Source organism: Lipophrys pholis (genome assembly GCF_963383615.2).
Source record: "Lipophrys pholis genome assembly, chromosome: 4".
In the NCBI taxonomy this organism is placed as follows: Eukaryota; Metazoa; Chordata; class Actinopteri; order Blenniiformes; family Blenniidae; genus Lipophrys; species Lipophrys pholis.
Genome location: NC_137637.1, coordinates 23131230 through 23147047, shown reverse-complemented (window position 1 = coordinate 23147047; position 15818 = coordinate 23131230). Strand labels below are relative to the sequence as shown.

Genomic DNA, 15818 nt, shown 5'->3' with positions numbered 1-15818 from the left:
GCATGGACTCCACTACCTTTTTAACATTTCAAGCATTAACCTATACAGCAATTTGAGTTATGTGTCTGTTGGTTTGTTACACACCAGCCCTTCACTGTGCATGAATGAGATTTGGTCCCGTCACCAGTTTGCCCTCTTTTCTTTCTTGGACAATATTTGACAGATATTGATCCCTGCAGATCAAGATGTTGGGCAATGCTAGTTAACAATATAAAATCCGTTTCTCCCCCAAATAGCTACAGCTTGTACCATGCAAACATTTAGAATTACACCAGGCTCATATAGTGATTACTTTTTAAAAATCAAAGTCAATACAGTGCACATATCCAATGAAGGAATCGAATAATAAATGTTTATCAGTGTGACAGAATGGTTGATTTGATTTCCAGTTTGTACACTTGAAAGCTCTCCTAGTTGCACAATAAATCAATATTATATATGTAGAAGGATTGTGTTTGCTTTGCCTTCAGGCTGCAAGAGTTGTAGATCAGCTGGACGGTTCTAACTAACCGGCAACACCTGATCACGCCATTATGAGAGACGCGATCTGGACACAAACCTACCATGAGTTGAATCGAGGTCACTCTCCGACTCAAGTTTGAAAGCAAGTGACCCGGGTCGAGTTGGTGCGTCGGTTCCCGGGTGTCCGCTGGAGCGCAGCGAGCCGAAGTGAAGCCTGCCCTTCACCGCAGGCCCCTGCACGGCCTCCTCTTCCTCCTCCGCTTCATCAGCCAGCAGCTCGCAGAGCGAGAGCGACACCAGGGCCGTCAGTGCCAAGCACATTAAATGAATCCTCCGAGGCATCACACCTCTGGTTATTAAATCAGGCGCGTGCATTGTTGAAGTTGTTGATGCTGGTCGAATAGCCAAGACCTCCACCAAACCCAGTAATGGCCAAACCAACAGCGCGCCGTGCTGCTTAATTGACCAGCCAATCACAGCCATGCTGGCGGAAGGGACCACCTGCTGTGGAGGAGGGGAGGCCGTGATGATGCTCTAGGTTGGTAGTTTGAAATGAGAATACGGGGATTAAGTATGACTGGGCTCAACAATGGGACACAAATTCAGTTTAATGCCACCAAATATGAGACAGAAAAGAATGCAACAACACACTGAGAGAAATCGAGAGACATCTGATATGATGCTCTAGAGAGGCAGATTTATTGACAAGACTATAGTATATTTTTTTCTTGTTTAATTTATTTTTTTTGAAATATGTTTATTATCTCCGATTCATCTGCTCCACAATGTAGTGCATCTTTGACAGACTGACAACTGCCAATCAAACCAAAAAAGTGGAAAAAACTATTGCTTTGGAGACACAATGTCTGTGGTTGCAAATGACCAGGAAGACTGTATGTTTAATTTTCACATGATATTGTTTATTTATGTATAATATGATTATCCTTGTGGCCACACAGTGGAGCAGTGGTTAGCACTCTCAGGGGGTCAACTTACAGCTTTCTTGCGATGAGGCAAGGGAGCTAACCATTACATTACTGTGCGGCCTGATTATATATTGATGTATCTATATATTATATCACTATATAGATACATATATGTTGTAAGTTTACAAGTATATATTATTCACATTTAGTCATGTTTGATTATGGTGTCTGTGGGGTTGTGTGGGATACAGAGAAAGCAGTGAGAAACTCAAAATCTTAATTAGAAAATAACCAGTCATGTGTAAAATCAAAGCCAAACTTGTAAGCCTGATCACTCTATTGAGGCTGAATTGAAATGTACCTTAATCTGTCTGTGATTAATAATGAAAGGATGAAAGTGTGTCATAGTTAAGTAAGAGTCATACAAAGTCACTTTATTTACAAAGAACACAATAAAAACACCATGAGCTTTGACAGGGCTCTAATTGATTCAGATAAATGTGTATTGACTAACATTAAAAAAAAGTTTAATATTCAGTTTGTACTGAAACGTTTTTCACATATACACACAAATAATGGTAGCATAAAGTAAACAATGTTCATTTTCAATTCATAAAACTTTGCCATCATAAAATCTTTAAATCAAAGCAACAATGAATGCAGACTTTTTACACCACATGCCTCCAACTTACAAGCAATTTACCTGTTACACCAAATACAAGAAATGATAGCAGAAAACCTGATTAAATTCAAATGATCTCCCCCTGACCATAAACAGTATCAAATTTTATAAATTTGTTTGATACCGATAATGAGAATGTCGTGACCTGAATATTTGACAAGCTATTTATTTGGACATATTGACACAGTGTATCAATATTTATTTTGATGAAGCCATGAAGATGAAGTAGTGGGACAAGGAAGCTGGTGTGGTCACTCCTATCGTGAGGACAGGTTACAGGTCAGTGACATCATTGTCAGACCAGTCATACTGATATGCTGCTGGTGGGATTTTCCCAATGCTGCCATTATAATCAGTTGTGATACTCAGTGACTGCACTGGGTCTTTGGCCTGGAAATGGTCCAGAGATGGAGAGATAGACTCTGTGTCCAACATCCACCTGTAGCCTACATAAGCTGGAGGAATCACTGCTCTACCACCTATTCTATCAAAGGTGTCTGTGCCCTGAGTCCATGAGGGAGGTGGAGGTGTGAACAGACCTCCTGTTACAAGCGCATTGTCAATGCTTCGCCTAAGGTTAATAGGAGATGGGGGTCGCATGTCAAATTCTATCAGTGAGAGAACACATTCACGCTCACCGACTTTTTGCCACAGGAGTGCTGCCTGCGAGTCAGAGGTGCCACTGCTTACAGGATCAAACTTGAATTCTTGCATAATGGTAGATGACTGATCATCATATGGGCACATTATACTGTTGCTGATGCCAGCCTTGGACAGGTTGTACTTTGCCCAGTTATTTGGCATCAGGTCTTCCCAGGATTTCTCAGATTTTCTTAGTGGACCTTTCCACATGCTGGCCAAGACTCTACGCCACAAGCATTGCTCCTCCACTCTTTTAGATATCTCACTTCGGCCTTGTCCATTATCTCCCCGTGATTGACCCTTGTACGGTGTCCAGAACATCCAAGAACTGAGGACAAGGAGCGAGAATCCCCAGCCCACCTCTAGGATTCTGGCCCAAAACTGAGTGAGCCACCAGCCCCAGCCGAAGCGTTTCCAGTTGCCCAGCAGCCCATAAAGCCAGAAGAGACTGTACATCTGAAGACTGCAACACAGCAACCCCAGGAAGGCACACACTGCTGTTACTCGCTTTCCTCGTTTCTCAGTCCTCTGTGAGGGAACCCACTGTGGAACAGACGATCTAAGGAAGGGACGTAGATGTGAAAGTGACTTGGTGAAGATTCCCAAACAGAAGGGGACACTCCAACAGATAGAGAGGCTTTGTAGCAAAAGAGGGAGAGCGGGAGACAAAGTTGAAGAGTACAAATCTGCGACAAATAATGTGGTGCTGTGGGATATTGCAAGCCCTCCAACCACCCATGGATGCTGGAGTTTTTGGGGGAAAAGTAATAATTTGAAACCTTTGAGTGTGACGAGAGCTAGGACCACCTGAGTCCACAGAAAAAGCGACAGAGGAACATTGTGTAATGCTGCCAGAAAAGCATGAGACAAGATCTGACAGGTGCCATACGGATCGATGAGAAGAAGAACTGTACGCAAGGAACCACCCAAAATCAGGAAACTATTTGCCAAGGTCAGGGCATCACAAAGAGGAGGAGGAAGAGGAAGAGTGCATGCGCCAGCCAATCCCAGCATAGCCAGGACTGACATCACTGTGAAGAGGCTGGCAGATCCAAAGACGTGCAGTTCCCAGGCAAATGTAAGTGTGCGCTTCATGTCATCCCAGAGTAGGCTTGTGCCATTTAGATTGTGAAGAACAGCACAATGTCTAATACCAAGAACACAAGGGCCACCAGGCCCCGATGGGTTGAAGTTTGTTGTGGAAGTAAACACGTTGATTTGCCTGGGATGTTGAGGCTTGTTGCCACCTAAAAAACAGAAAGGGAAGAAAATGGTCATATTCTGAATGAGGGAGTTTAAACATATTTTTCCCCCCATCCTGGTCATTACATACAAACATCATCATTAGCTAGGGAAGTCTTATGTATACGTCTCCTGGATTTGAACCATCACAAATATTCATATTCTTGCACTTTAATGATCTAAGACTGTTTTCACATCTGTGTTGTAATTGATTTTCTTACTTGAGAAGATGAGAGATTTCATATAAGTGAAGTTTTGATTGGTTGATAGTATTGTTTGAACTGCACTGTGATGTGGTGGTTCATGCTCTTGCGACACTGTTCTGGGTCTCTGGGCTGTGGAATGCTGTGTGGAGTGTGCCTGTTCTCCTGGTGTGTACTCAGGTTTTCTATCTCAGTCTAAAAGTTGAGGTTAATTGACAACCCTATATTGTCTGTAGGTGTGGCTGTGTGTGGTTTTCTGTATCTCTGTTGCCTTTTTCCCATAGTTAACTGGGATCGTATAAAGAAACAGGATAAAGCGATAAACGGATAAATAAGATAAATTGATGGGGATATTAAAGTATAAGCAGCAGCAGAAATAACTGAATTTCACACAATTTAGATCTGCCGCAGTTAAACGATTTCAGTTTGATCTTTGGCTTGGATTAAACTTTTACTGACCGGCCACAGAGATGGTTTGCATATGAACAGAGACTCATCTCCCATGACCACCTTGAATAGTGGACTGGAGACGGGGTGTCAGTCCCATTTCTCAGGGCAGATCAAGTTTGAGATGGCAGTGTTCAAACTTGTCTAAGTCACACTAAGAGGGCAGTCACACCCGTTTGTTTGAATACAAACAAAAGCAGCCAAATATGAAAATGCTTTAATTATTTCATCAACAATTCTCAAACGGAATAATTTACAAAGCAGGGTGCCTTTCATTGCATGTGATGAAACTGATTTCCCATCAAACACTTTGGTGCGAACAGGAATCTAAAAGTCACACCTCCTTATTCACCATTACTTTAATAATTTGTCCAGATTAATTTCATATGATGTATATCAGCAACATCTTGGGGTGTGAGGTCAAAAATCAAACTCCAGAATTTCTCTTTCTTCAATACTTGCCCTCATGACTAATTTAAATATAACTTTAAAAGGACAACAATACTAAAGATTTGCTTTGTCGACAGCAGAACGGTGGCTATAAGCTATTTAATTCTTGTTTGGGTGTACTGATCAATAGAATTGCAGTGTTATAAATGACATTATTGGTCTTCTCTGTATGCCCATAGTAAGCAAAACATGGATGCACTGCATGGTTTAACATTAAATATTAAAAGTTACTTACCAGTTGGGAAGCCATTACTCACTACTGGTTTAGGATTTTTCTCAGTAATGATGTGGCTGCTTTCCAAAAAGGCTTCTTCTGAGGTTATGGGTATATCAGAGTGGGTGTGTCCTGTAATTGAAGAATTAGCTTGGTCATCTTTTTGGCCACGAGCCCCAGAGTGGTGTGAGGCAAGTGCCGGTCTTGTAGTTAATGTTATTCCAGACCCAGAGTGGTTTTCATTCCTCAGTCGCTCAGGCTCCTTCGGACCGACAGTCTTATTGATGAGTGGCTGTGAGGATTTACCGTCGGCATTGTGTCCGCTGCCCTCCACAGAGCTCTCTAATGGAAGCAATTCTTCTCCGAATGACCTGTCAAACCCAACGTTGTCTCTGCTCATGCTTCTACTCATTTGGTCTGAACCAGAGTAGCTCAATAAATCAGAAGTTTGAACGTGGCTTCCAAATGCAGAAAGAGAAACCGAGAGGGTAATAAGCAGAAAAAGTGAAGACTCCATTTTTGACTTTGCAGAAATCCCAAGAGCTGTGGAGAATTAACAATGAAAGAGTTAAAGTGCGACATGAAAAACGATTTTGAACTACAGTATGCTTTTCATTTTAAAAGTCAAGAAATGTTCATTTATTTTCATCATTTTCATGTACTGAAAGATGCCCTCTAAATGCCCTGTCTGTGAAAGCCATGTGAAAGAGGGGTTGTCATTCAGTCCCAAGGCTGAGAGTTTGATCCCCAGCTGTGGGTGATTATGTGTTTAAATCCAAGGGGGGAGCATTTAGCGTGGCAGCTTGAAATCTATCGTTGTTGGTGTGAAACGACTGAGTGTCACATAGAGTGTAAAACACTCTGGTACTGCTTAAGATGGTCAAATTGGGCCAGGTATGAAAGTGTCGATAAATCGACTTAAGCACAAGTTAGCGGACACACATTCCCACATAATTGATCTTGTGTTAAAATCCTTTAAAAGACAATGATTCCTTTGTATAATCCAAAGGGTTTGCGCACTTCACAATATGTGTGTGAGGTTTGTCTTGAGGTTTGGCAAAAACATGGCAGATCACAGCATGGGCCAGTTAGATCTGTCTGTGCCCTATATATCATACTTTCAATATGTCTCTTTCAAGTATATGCAAATATAATATATGTATCCATATGTGCAAACTTGGTAAAGCAAACAAGTCAATCATAATTGGCTATTGGACTCAAACTATAAAATAATTCAACACTATATATATAGGCTATCATAGGATTGTTTTTGGTATGATGCAGATATTCATTCCAATTTCTGGTGATAAATTTTAACACTTTATAGCTGCTCACAACAAAAACTACAGAGATTATTAAACAACGCATACCAAAAAAATAGTTAACAGTCATTCAGTCTGAAACTAAAACGTATATATTACATTATCTGTTTGCAAAGTAAATCATTATCAGATAATAGTTGAGAGTTACCTGTTGTTCCTTGTGATCTGCTTCTTTTTACTGCATCATGAGGAGCACACCATCTCAAGCTGCAGCAGAAGTTTGTGCATCGTGTGATTCCTAATGTGCCAGAGCATCACAGTGAGGGCTGAACGTGATGAATTCACAGGATTGCGCACACCCATTTAACTTTAAAGCTGATGTCTTTTCCCATTACTGCACCGGCTGGTCACTTGGCAGCCTTGCATCGAGGTCTCACCTGCAGAGCAGCAGCAAAGGTCAACACCTAAATACAAGCTTCACATATCAAAGAAAGAAAAAAAAAGTGTATGTTACTTTCATGGTTACTATCTCCATTTTAAGATTTCACAACCAAAGAGGAATACGCATTTTGCAAATAATTGTGAATTAATAAAAGCGTGCAAGCCTCACACTCCCGCTGCAACAGTTGTTATACAGTAAATCCCCAAACTAAAAGGATTACATTAAGATTCTTACTGTGGACCGAAGTCACATGAAGAAGTAATGTGAAGGCAAGCAGGCACGAGTACATGTAAGCAGTGTCATGCCAACTAAATAGCTCACCGATATATTTACATATGTATATCTATTTTTACTTTTTTGCAAAAGTTTATTCATTTTCCCACATGTGGACAAAATGTTATACTCACAAAGAGATCAAACTAAGTCACTGTAGGTATGGGATGAATGTTAATGAAGAAAAATAATATCTATACAATGTTTGACGCTGTCCATCATTAAAGAGCCCCTGCAGATCCACTGATAGTTTGCAGAGTGTGGGAATTAACTCTTCGCTATCCAGTGTACAGTGGAGCCTGCCCATTCACACAGCATATCTCTCGTGGTCCACCTTAAGAAGGGCAAGAGGCAGTTTGTTGTGGAGAGAACAGGGGGAGGCCCTCAACAGCACATGCCTGGCTCTTTAAGGCAGACTGGGGGAGATAGATTTTGTTAAAGGTACACGCATACAAATGTTTATCGGGCTTCGCCAAACCAGTCCTGCCTAACATTGTACCGCAGCATCAGTTCTATTGATTATCTTTGGTGGTCAAATGATTCCAAGGCCTATTGAAAATGTAATATTGGTCACAATATTTCACACATATTGTAAAAGAAATAAAACAACAGGGAGAAAAACGATCCTTCACTCCAAAGAATAGAAAGAAATCAAGCTGCAATTCAATCTGAATACATACTTTTAAAAGTACTACTTGGAAACACTAATGAAAACACTCTTTTGTGCTTTTGTATAAAACATTTTTGATATGTTTTTGTTTTTCTCTATTTATCTATCTATCTATCCATCCATCCATCCATCTATCTATCTATCTATCTATCTATCTATCTATCGTTTCTACTTTCATTCTTAGAAAGAAAGAAAGAAAGAAAGAAAGAAAGAAAGAAAGAAAGAAAGAAAGAAAGAAAGAAAGAAAAAAAGGGTCAAAATATTTTCTTGTGGGAGCTCTAAAAACGTTGGACTTGATTTATGTATCTTTGGATGCTACAAAACTTTGTACAGTCCAGGTTGCTGCAGCTGCTGAGGTCCCTGGTGATGGGAGTTGCTGAAGCTGCCGAGACTGATGGGGATGCTGGGGTTTCTGGACATTCTGGGGTCCCTGGTAATGGGACTTACTGGGGTTGTTGGAGATTCTGGGGTTTCTGGAGCTGCTGGGGTTCCTGGGGATTCTGGGGTTGCTGGAGATTCTGGGGTCCCTGGTAATGGGTGTTCCTGGGGTTATTGGAGATACTGGGTTTGCTTCAGATTCTGGGGTCCCTGGAACTGGTGATGGGAGCTGCTACGCTGACAACAGGCTACTGGCTGAAGATCAGTGTGGAGAGGAGTCGCCTCCTTTTCGGGGCCTTTACTTCCGTCCTTTCCCATTCAGCTGGATAAACACAGTTGAGTTGCTCGGCTGGGTCGTGTGGGTGGCAGAGTGCAAACTATCGTGGGATATTTATCAGGAAACCTAGAAGTTTTTTGAAGTGTTTGCTGGGGGTGTGGAGGTAGTTTTCCAGCGGGCTGCCTGCCTGGCGGCGCCTTGCAGCCTTGGAGCCAGCAGACAGACGGAGACTTCGCTTCCTTGCCGCCGCTGCGTTTCTAACCCCCAGCTTTGTTTGCGGGACCAGTCTGCCGCTCCGTGCGCTATGTAGAGGAGCGAACGGCACGCGGGTGGTAGCTGTAAGACGTTTATCGGCTTTTTTAGTTTTAAACACCGTGCCTTGGCGGAAAGGAGAGGATTTCGTTTTATTTAAGGTAGCGTGCCGGGATCCGAAGCCCAGCAGCTAGCCGCGCTAACGCTAGCACAGCGGCTAGCTAGCCTGGCGTTAACGCAATGAATGGAGCGCTGCTTTTCTGTTTGCTGACTTCCACCTTCACCCACATCGTGTATATTCACTGTATATTTCACCTTGTTAGTTTTATACCACGCAGAACCATCGAACCGGCAGCCATTCGCCAGCTACATGTCCACATGGGCTGTGACTAAAGTGCTAACGCTGAGATGCTACGATGCTAACCATTAGCTGTAACGTAGAAACTATTACTGTTCATTGCGGAGACATTTAGTGGGTCAAGCGCTGGCTGCTTTTATAAACATGCGATCAAACCCAACTTTAATGTACATTCACGCCATTTCATCAATTGTGTGGTTACACTGTCGCTAGAAACCGTATTAGCGCAGCACAATACAAATTAAATTTACGTTCCCTACATAACATACAGCATAAGTTACTTTATTCTGCTGTCTTCTTGTTTTTATATCTGCATATGAGAGCAATTGCTGCCCCTTCTTCATTAGTCTCCCTCAGTTATTGCGCCTTTAGTACAATGTTCTGTAAAAGAATGCAGGTTTGTGTTTATCTGGCATGTAAACATAAACATGATGATCCTCTCCCCAGGTCCAGAGAAGATGAATGAGCAGGAGAGTGGGGTGGTCTCCTTCGATGAGTATGTGCGGCAGAAGGCCCGCACAGTGCCTCAGCACCGGATGAAAGAGTTCCTGGAGTCCCTTGCCAAGGGCCCTGAGGTGCTGCAGGAGTTCAGCCAGCAGGGAGGGGCAGTAGCCACCACAACCACAGCCATGGTGTACCAGCAGCAGGGTGCCAACTGTATCTACACCGACAGCACTGAGGTGGCCGGGTCTCTCCTGGAGCTCGCCTGCCCAGTAAGGCTGCTACTTCAGCCACCGTTTTCATATACCCCTGGTGTTGAGAGGTTCTGTACAGCATTTTTACTGTAGCTGCTCATGCACTTATGTCGGCATAATAACTTAATTTTCAGATCATTTATCTTGTGATTGAACTTTAACCGGCGAGGATTGATGTCAGATCTACAAACAACGCTTTTTGTTTTTTAAAGACTGGCCAGTGATTAAGAAAAGGTTGCAGCCTTGTGCTCAGTTATACAGCTTTAAAAGTGGGTTAATGTTACTATTATGAGGTTCAACAGTGCAATTGCAGTTATGCTGCTGTTAAGCATGATCAGAAAGTGTCTCAGCTATGTTTCGCTCTGGTTTGAGTCATTGGATCTCAGTTTTGCCTCTTGAGTTTTTGCAGCTTGACTTCCATGTGCTCAAGTACTATATATTTGAAATGTGATCACCTGAATTTTATTGCCTGCTCTGAATGGGGTCATGTATTCATTACTGTTTGGTGTTGTGTATTTTTCTGCATCTCATACACGTACATGCTTTATGACAGGTTCAGGTGACATCAACAGAGATTTCACCCCAACTGACTGTGCATCAAGGCTCTGAAGAGCAGCTCCAAGTGCAGGTTAGTTTTTACATTGGTATCAATTCCACATCGTATGTTTCAATTCCACATGATGGATGGAGCTGTCAGGGGTCCAGACGCACGACCATTATTCTCTGTCAAGGGGAAAACGAACGAGAATGCAATGTGGTGTGTTAAACCACGTGTTTGATTTAATGCAGTTAGATGTAGCGCGTTTGCTTAATTTGCTGTTGGGGAAAGATTGATTTCTTCCCATTTGAAATCTGAAACGTGTTTTTGCTATTTTGAAAGCAGAACTAGGCCTTTTTCATTTGGATTTACTGATGGGTCCATGACATATTCTATTAAGCTGATCTTTCATTGACTCGGCAGTAATATCGTGGCTTCCTGCTTGCAGTTGGGAGATATGTCACCAGTTTCACATTAAACAGGGTCAATTAACCTTTTCTTAAGTTCTGCACGTATGTGTTTAAGGCAACAGTTGCCTTTGAGGATTATATGCCTTGAGCCTAATATAAAAACCACTTAACTGTGAATCATCTTCTTTCTTTAAAAAGAGAGAAGTTGGACCTGAACTTAAATTTACTTGTCAAACAAGGATGAAACATTCCTGCATTAATAAATATTTTTAAAAAGATGAAGTTGGAACATCTGAGGGTGAGCCTTCTTAACCTGCAGAATGTTCTTGCAATAACTTGACACTTTCATCCTTTTAGGATTAATTTATACTATTTTGATATTAATCTCTCTCTGCCTGAGGCTGTGGTGTCTTTTGGAGCTTGTTAGTTAATGATTTATGTTTGATTTAATGTATAATCTATGCTTGATGTTTTGTTTCATATATTAATCTTTACACAAGTAAAATTTATACCGAATCAAGTAGTTTTGATGGACCTCTCTTTATTCAAGAATTTGAGGCAATAGGACGTCCTGGCCTGCCTGGTTGGGTGTTGTGGCAGAAGGCCATAAACGTGAAACTTACTAAAGATTTGCTGGTATTTCCTGCTGATGGGCTGTTTATTTGTGGCCCCTTGTCCCTGCCAGGTTCAGATCCAGGAACAGCAGGGCCAAACAGTTGGCCAGGTCCTTCATGTGGCCTCCCCCTCTCAGCAGGACCTGCAGGGAATCTCAACAGCCCAGCTTGTCCAGCATGGTGAGCTCACCGAGGAGCAGCAACAGCAGGTAGAGGATTGAGTTCATCGAATGGATCAGTGTGACTCATTATTGCCGTATTCTGACTGTGCTGACTGTGTTTGATAGATTCAGGCACAGCTGGTGGCTGCTGTTGCTGGAGGACAACAAATCCAGCTGTCAAGTGGCCAACAAATCCAATTACAAGGAACCCAGCATATTCAGCTCCCAGGAGGTCAGCAAATTCAGCTTCAGCCCGGCCAGCAGATTCAACTACCGGGTGGACAACAGATCCAGATCCAGACCATAGAGGCCATGTCTCCTCCACACCACCAGGAGTTGATCAGGGAGGCTGAGAGGAGGCCCGGTTCTGCAAGCGTTCTCCAACCAGCCAAGAAGCGTAAGGTAGACGTTCCCATGGCTGTTTCCTATGCGGTACCACAGGGGCAGCAGGTGGCCACAGTTCTCACCATCCCTCAAGGGCAGCAACAGAGCTACGTGTCCCTGCGACCAGATCTGCTCACTGTTGACAGTGCTCAGCTGTACAGCACCACAGGAACAATCACAGGTCCCACAGGGGAGACCTGGACCATCCCCGTATACTCCACTCCGCAGCAGCAGGGTGTCACTCACATCGCAATACCACAGGAAACATACAGCACGGTGCAAGTCACTACCACCAATGGAAAGGAGAAAATGTCCCCCACCTCCTCATCAAGGTCTACAGACCTGCAGTCGGCCTCAGCCGCTACACAGGAAGAGATAGTACAGACCTTGTTCCCAGCACAGTTCATGAACGGAAACATTCACATCCCTGTAGCAGTGCAGACTGTGGGAGGGACGTACAACACTACCCAGTCAGTGCACATATGGGATCCAAGTCAACAGCAGATTCAAGGCGAAGAGGTACAAGAGCAGCAGCTCCATCTGCAGGTTTGAAACCATTTCTTTCTTTCTACTTTGACAGATAACAACTTTACTGGAAATGAAATCATCCTGTTGCTTGTATCAGAGCTAAATGTACAGAAATGATTTAAGAACCATTCTTGCAAATGTGTGTATAATCAGGAAATTATAAAATTTTGAAAATCTAATAAATCGCATCAAATATTTTTACTATTTTGAATAGGGTCAAATAGAGGCAGAGGCTCAACCACCAACAGAAATCCTGGTTCCTATCTCTCTGAAGCCTGAGGAGGGTCTGGAGGTGTGGCGTCTTTGGGCGAAGCGAAAAAATGAAGAACTGAGCAAACGAGAAAAAACGTTTGCCCCCATCGGCCGTGAGTAAAGCACCAACATTCACGTGCTGATGTCTTACTGAAACACCTGGAAGCATCATAATGTTGTTGGTCTCATCAACTATGGAATATTGGGATGGTTCCCAACTGCTGTTAACAATTTTATGTGACAACATGAGGAAGCCGAGCCATGGAAGATTTTCCACAGTGCAAGCGAGAAAACATGTGCAGCACAACAGTTGTGGTTAATTGCCCCATAATTTGAAATCCCCCCCCCTTTCTGTATAGCACCAATTCAAAATGAGGAACAAGCACACAAAATGTGAAATGTTCTAAGACTTTGCTCTTCTTCCGTCCTCCTGCGTTCAGGTCGTCAGCCGCTGCAGTTTCAGGAGGACTTGGTGTCGAGTGCAGTAGCTGAGTTAAGTTTGGGTCTTTCTCTGATGACCCAGGAAGCGCGAGGGTCCGAAGAGGAGCAATTCACACCTGATGTTCTGTATTATGTTTTCTTGTGCATACAGAAGGTGAGGATCCCTGCGCGCAAACCTTAAAAAGTCAAAACACAAAGCCTGACTCACTGAACGCCACTGGAATGTTTTAATGTTTTTCCAGTATCTGTCGGAAAATGGACGAGTGGATGATGTTTTCGCCGACCCGTACTACACACGCTTTTGTGAGAGTTTACACAAAATCCTGTATGACTGGAGACCCAGTGTCCACCCGTTAGGTAAGCCAGAGCCACAGCCACGACACTGTGTATTATATAAATGTTAGAAATGTGAGAGTAATTATGTATACTTCCGTGTTAGGTTATGTCATTCCAAGTCACGTGACGGAGGAGATGCTGTGGGAGTGCAAACAGCTCGGTGCACATTCACCGGCCACACTGCTCACCACTCTCATGTATTTCAACACTAAGTGAGGAACTGCCAATCTACATCAAATGATCTTTTCTCTTGTATTTTCCATACCAATATAAAAACCGTTTGAAATGATTTTGCAGGCATTTCCACCTGATGACGGCCGAACAGCACATGAAAGTAGCTTTCTCCAAGGTTTTAAGACACACAAGGAAGAACCCAACCAATACCAAGGACAAAGCAACCAGTATTCGCCTTCTCAAAGGAACAGCTCCACCCAGTGCCCTACAAAAAGGTGATTTCTAAAGCTCCTTTACTACAGAAGTCTTGTCAACGGTCAGAAATGGTTGCTGATTTGTCATCAAATGTCTTTAAGGAACAGATGACATGTATGAGGAGCAGATCGAGGATCCTGACAATCCTCTTCGATGTCCCATTAAACTTTACGACTTTTACCTCTTCAAATGGTGAGAGACACGTCATCTCGTAGTCGCATCGTATGGATATTCCGTATTGTTTTAGCAAACATTGCACTTCATTTTGAAATGTCATATTTACACATTTCCCATTAACAGCAATATTTGAATTGTTGACGTTTTGCTGTCATTGTTAAAGCTTAACAACATAAATTCCAAACATGGCTGAAAGCATCCTCTCACACGTTCATTAATATCCAAATCAAATCCGGACACAAACTCTGTGTACATAGTTTTTACCATGTAAACCCACAAACTCAAGTTAAAGCTGCATTCGGCAATGACAAATCTACACGTGAACACAATCCAAAAAGGATCTTGTACTGCCCGATACTTCAGTCAGATGATTCAAAGCTTGAATTAAGTTTTGGCAACCACAAATGTCCTACAGAATAAAGAAGAGAGCCCATGTCGTGACCCGTTAATATACACTACTCACAAAAGGTTAAGGAGGTCTGGTTGAAATGTCGAAAGCTCCAATTTGATACCGTATCTTTATTTCTTTCAGTCCTCAAAGTGTCAAAGGACGTAACGATGCGTACTACATGACTCCGGAGCCAGTCGTCGCCCCCAACAGCCCGATGTGGTACTCCTCTCAGCCGCTGTCAAACCAGCAAGTGGAACACATGCTGGCCCGCATCATCGTGGTCCGAGAGATCCAGGAGCTCATTGGCAGCAGCCAGGAGAACATGAGCTAAGATGAGAGGGCCGACTGGATTCGACGCTGTTGACTATGCAGTACCATCCTGACTCTATAAACCTCAATAGCCATCAAATAAAATGGAAAAACTTCTAAAACTATTTTCTTCTGAGGAGTATCATAATTGCACGCTCCAGATTTACAGACTTTTCTTTTCCCGTTTGTTTTGGGGCGGACTGTTCTTTCTCGTGACCAACATGGTGAGCTTTTAATTTCTGAACTTTCGAGTGCGGCGGCGTGAGCTCCGGAACTGCTGAGTCATGACTAAGCAGAGGTGATATTTTCTTGTAGAAGTCAATCTTATCAAGATATGTACTTGTGCTCTTAATAACCTCATGAAACATTAACCGCTTTTCACTTTCCAAGTTCTCGGTCTTAATTACAGGGACCATTGCTCTATTGTTTTGTATATGGGCTGTATTCTCAACTCTTTATATGTTCAAAGATGGAAAACATGCCTGCTTTTTTTTTTTCCTTCTTCCCACTCTTAAAAATGACTCCATAATTTGTGAATCATTGAGTACGACAACTATTCACGAGGTCAAGTGCTATACTGAAGTCATTGGAAACGATTTTTCTCAGGTTAACGCTTACAATGGACTCAGCCAACCAGGACTTATGCCAATGTATTTGTAAGTAGTACAGTTATTAATCAAAAAGGCAGATATAAAAGCATGCTGGTACCAAGAATCATCTTAAGAGGTTTAAATCGAGAAGTAATTGAAGCAGTATTGTGTATTGATTAGCCTTTAAAGGATTTTACAAACAGATTTATTCTGGCAAGTATAGCTCTGCAGCTTCATTTATTAAAAAAACAAAAACTGTACAGTTCTGTACTATCAAACACCTGGCTCCACATCTGTCCTGATACAAGGAGCTTTTTCTTTTTGCAGACAAAACTGACATCTCCAGTTGATTTAAATGGTTATTGCTTCTTTCTTGATGCCCA

The 15818-nt window shown here is 42.5% G+C and overlaps 2 protein-coding genes across 5 annotated transcripts; one reads left to right on the top strand and one right to left on the bottom strand.

The window, feature by feature from the left end:
* Positions 1-1805: 1805 nt before the first annotated feature.
* Positions 1806-6842, bottom strand: LOC308108613 (proline-rich transmembrane protein 3). Its single transcript, XM_080461705.1, has 3 exons — positions 6739-6842; positions 5290-5811; positions 1806-3959 (listed from the first exon to the last, which is right to left on the bottom strand). Exons 2-3 carry the CDS (start codon positions 5783-5785, stop codon positions 2344-2346), a joined length of 2112 nt encoding a protein of 703 aa, XP_080317831.1. The 5' UTR covers positions 5786-5811; positions 6739-6842; the 3' UTR covers positions 1806-2343.
* Positions 6843-8538: 1696 nt separating this feature from the next.
* On the top strand, positions 8539-15784 carry qrich1 (glutamine-rich 1). Of its 4 annotated transcripts, none has more exons than XM_080461704.1 (12): positions 8539-8628; positions 9628-9893; positions 10429-10503; positions 11509-11646; positions 11725-12528; positions 12725-12875; positions 13203-13357; positions 13446-13560; positions 13643-13751; positions 13837-13988; positions 14076-14160; positions 14678-15784. In XM_080461704.1, exons 2-12 carry the CDS (start codon positions 9639-9641, stop codon positions 14865-14867), a joined length of 2229 nt encoding a protein of 742 aa, XP_080317830.1. In that variant the 5' UTR covers positions 8539-8628; positions 9628-9638; the 3' UTR covers positions 14868-15784. The 4 variants fall into 4 exon arrangements, with proteins under 4 accessions (XP_080317830.1, XP_080317828.1, XP_080317827.1 ...); XM_080461702.1 differs by having other exon boundaries at positions 8544-8628; positions 14070-14160; positions 14678-15710; XM_080461701.1 differs by having other exon boundaries at positions 8558-8983; positions 14070-14160; positions 14678-15710.
* Positions 15785-15818: the final 34 nt, after the last annotated feature.